The following is a 3,221-nucleotide window of genomic DNA, read 5'->3' on the forward strand; positions in this document are numbered from 1 at the left end:
GGGAGTTGCTCAGGCCACTATTGCAAACATGGGAGGATGGCCATTGCCACGTATGCCGATGTGAAAGAGGCTGATGTACATCACAACAAGTCCACACATAGCCTTGGGTTTTCAGCCCTCCTGTCGCCGAGCCCCTCAATTGTTTCCCGCAGGCGCCACCGCCGCCACACGGCGCAGGCGCAGGCGCGCATACACGACCCGTTGAGAGCATGATTTTCAAGAGTGCACACTTGCCCTGCGACCTGGCGCATGTGACCATTCAATTTCCTCAAGTGCAGGGCCAGACCCCGCTCTGGCCTGTTCACGATTGGTTGAGCGCTGAACGCCCTCCTCCTGCCCCACTCGGTGGGGCGGGGACAGACCCCAGGCTGGGCCCTATCGCAATTGCGACCAACGCATGCACCCGCATGTGCAACCCCCGCGCGCCGCATGACTGCCTTGCGTTATGACCAGCACACCCGTACAACCACTGCCACACCGATTATGACGTCATTGGATGTCATCGCACATCACATCTCTCAAAGGGCAACGTTGCCCTTGTGCATCACCGCGCGTTCAACTGTGGTGATCCCTTCCCGGCCCCCCAAAAAAGCAACGGCGGAGCCGGGTGCATCCACCACTGCTCAAACGCGTACACACGCATGCGACCGCTGTGCTGCCTGCAGGACGCTGGTCAGATTGCGGGCCTGTTTGACACCCGCCGCCACCTCTGTGCGTATCCCCACCCCTCCCTCCTGTGCTGCGCCGCGCACGGCTGAAAGAGCAACTGGCGTTGCTCTTTCAAGGCCTTGCTGCTCGGCTGCGCGGCGCAATCGACCTGGACGCTGAACGCAGAAAAGAAACCTTGACAGCACCTCCATGTGTGTACACACACACATTGGCCGACGTCAGGACTGCAGCTGCTGGCGCTTCCACACAACAGAACGCTGAGCGTGTGACCGCCGCGATGCCCAATTCCCGCCCCACTCTTTTGTGAATTGTAACAGAGTGCGCACGTCGATACGCGCAGCCGCATACAAGGCGGCGCGCAGCTGTCAGGCATCTGCAGCAAAATGCCGATTGATAAGAGCAGCTTGCGTGGGCAAGACTGGAAACGGATCATATAAACTTTCCTGTAGTTCGGCGCGACACAGATCGGCGCTTGGTCCCTTTCTGCAAGGTAGGCGTCGTCTGCTTCACACTAGGCGCAGCGGTCAAACATGGGCATGCTCGGTCAACAGTCGGTTTGGGACGCCCGGCGCACGCTCGATCAGGGCGCCCAGGGGACGCACCACGACCCTGTTGCAAACAAAGCATTGAAGTCACTCACATTAAGGGGGTGCCCAGCAGCTGATGCGTGGCCATGAGTGACGCCAGGTCATACAAGCATTAGGAATTGACTCAATTGCCTCGGGCAGCTTCTCTAGGTCATTGCAAAAGCACCGACCAGGAGCAGTGGTGCGTATGGCGCTTCCCGCAAAGGTTCTTCCTTTCGGCATCATGGGCCACCCAGCAACCATGGACCACTCCAGGGCGTCCATGGTCGCCTGTCGGGGCTGCCCTGCCCTGCAAACCCACAGCATTTGTTGGCACAAAAAATACGGCGCTCCGCTCGCGAATGCACGAGGGCGGCCGGTCACGGCGCCCCTGCCGTGTGGTCGAGCGGGGCGACCCTTCCGTGCAAGGAGTGCGCGAGGCGCCCCTGCCCCTACCCGTTCCTTTCAGTATCCGGCCCTTGCCGATTGCCGCTCCGCCGAGCGGGACCCCGCCAGCCAAAGCCAGCGGCAGCGCAGCCAACGGCGCTCCCACTCGCCCACCCGCGGCGCGACGCGCCGCGGCGCGGGCCCTCCATGGCCGCTCCCCTCCCCTGTCCCCTCGCCTCACGACCACAGCCCCAGGCTGCGCAGGCGGCCGGATATGCCGCCCTTGGACTTGGCGGCTTCCCTGGCTTTCGCGGCGTTCTGATCGGGGTACAGCAGGCGCTCGTGCCACACCTGCATATGACACAGCGCGATTGCACGAGCGGGCGCGGTGGCATCCTTCATCATGCAGCTGTTCCCAGCAAGAGGATGCAGGCATCCAGGGCAAGAATGCAGGCGCACGTGTCCCGTCGTGTGTGTGCTAAGGCTTGCAAAGCGCTGCTCTTCCACCTCTGATCAAGGCGTGCCGTCCAAAGCCGGCCGTCCACCGCCGACGCGACGCAGCCATGCTTTTGTGCGCCGCACGCCGACAACAGGAGCTGGCTGTCAGTGGCTTCGAAAGGCACTGGCTGCCTGTGGCTGTGCTGCATTCGGGGCAGGTGCTGCTGCATGTTCGCGCCTTGGGCCCTTGTTCTGGCGTGCTGCCTGTTATGGTGAGTGTGACGATACATCCGCGGCTCACCAGTGCCGAGTAGCCGTAGTCGCCCGTGTCGACGTCCTTTATGAAGAGCTGCAGCGGCTGGCTGGACACCACCAGGCACAGGTCTATTGCCATGAAGCCCAGGTGGGCGCGGTACGTGCCAAAGTCCATCATCTGTGGGGTGGGGTAATGGGTGGTAGGGTGTGGGGGGTACGGCGATGAGGTCTGATGCTGCATGTATTTGGTCTCGATACAATACCCAGGCCTGACGCTCGGAGTCCATAAGTAATGGTGGGGTGGAGGCACGATTTTCCCCACCAGCCGGGGGGATGAAAATGTTGAGCCACTCTCATTGGACTTTATATTTGGTTTGCTGGCCTCTGAGCAGCTGCGACAAGCGGGCGGCGTGCTGGCCACCCGCAAAGACGCACCGTCAGCGGGGCCGCGCCCCTCATACCCCCGACCCTCGCTGCGCTCCGCGGGCAGAAGCCCAGAGGACATCCCCAATATCAAAGCCAATAGCACCCACGTGCTGCCACAGGTGGAAGGTGTACACGTGGTCTGTGTCGAGCTCCAGCCCCTCCACGTTTTCGGGGTCGTCGCACCACTTGCGCCGCTTGTCCGCGGACAGGGGGCGCCCCTCGTCGGAGAGCTCCGGGGCCAGCAGCCTGGGTTCAGGGTTTTGCGCAGTGGTTGGCGTGAGAGTGCGTGTATCGGGCTTGGAGTTGCGTCGGGAAGGGGATGTTTGTGGTTGCGTGAGGACATGCATCAGCGAGAGGAAAGACGTGCCACGGGGCGCTCGAGGAAACCACTACGCGTGTGCTAATCCAGGTGTCATGTCCTGCAAAAAACGTCCCATTGCCCAGTGGGTGTGAGCCAGAGGCGCCTGGAGGGCTGTGTTA

General features: G+C 62.0%; 1 protein-coding gene across 1 annotated transcript; it reads right to left on the reverse strand.

Annotated features, from left to right (window-relative positions):
• Positions 1–1,859: 1,859 nt before the first annotated feature.
• Positions 1,860–2,774, reverse strand: MNEG_14917 (hypothetical protein; the record flags this gene model as incomplete). Its single annotated transcript, XM_014036613.1, has 3 exons — positions 1,860–1,973; positions 2,362–2,493; positions 2,751–2,774. The coding sequence occupies 3 exons, from the start codon at positions 2,772–2,774 to the stop codon at positions 1,860–1,862; spliced, it is 270 nt and encodes an 89-aa protein (XP_013892067.1).
• Positions 2,775–3,221: the final 447 nt, after the last annotated feature.

Source organism: Monoraphidium neglectum (genome assembly GCF_000611645.1).
Source record: "Monoraphidium neglectum strain SAG 48.87 unplaced genomic scaffold scaffold04874, whole genome shotgun sequence".
NCBI lineage: Eukaryota > Viridiplantae > Chlorophyta > Chlorophyceae > Sphaeropleales > Selenastraceae > Monoraphidium > Monoraphidium neglectum.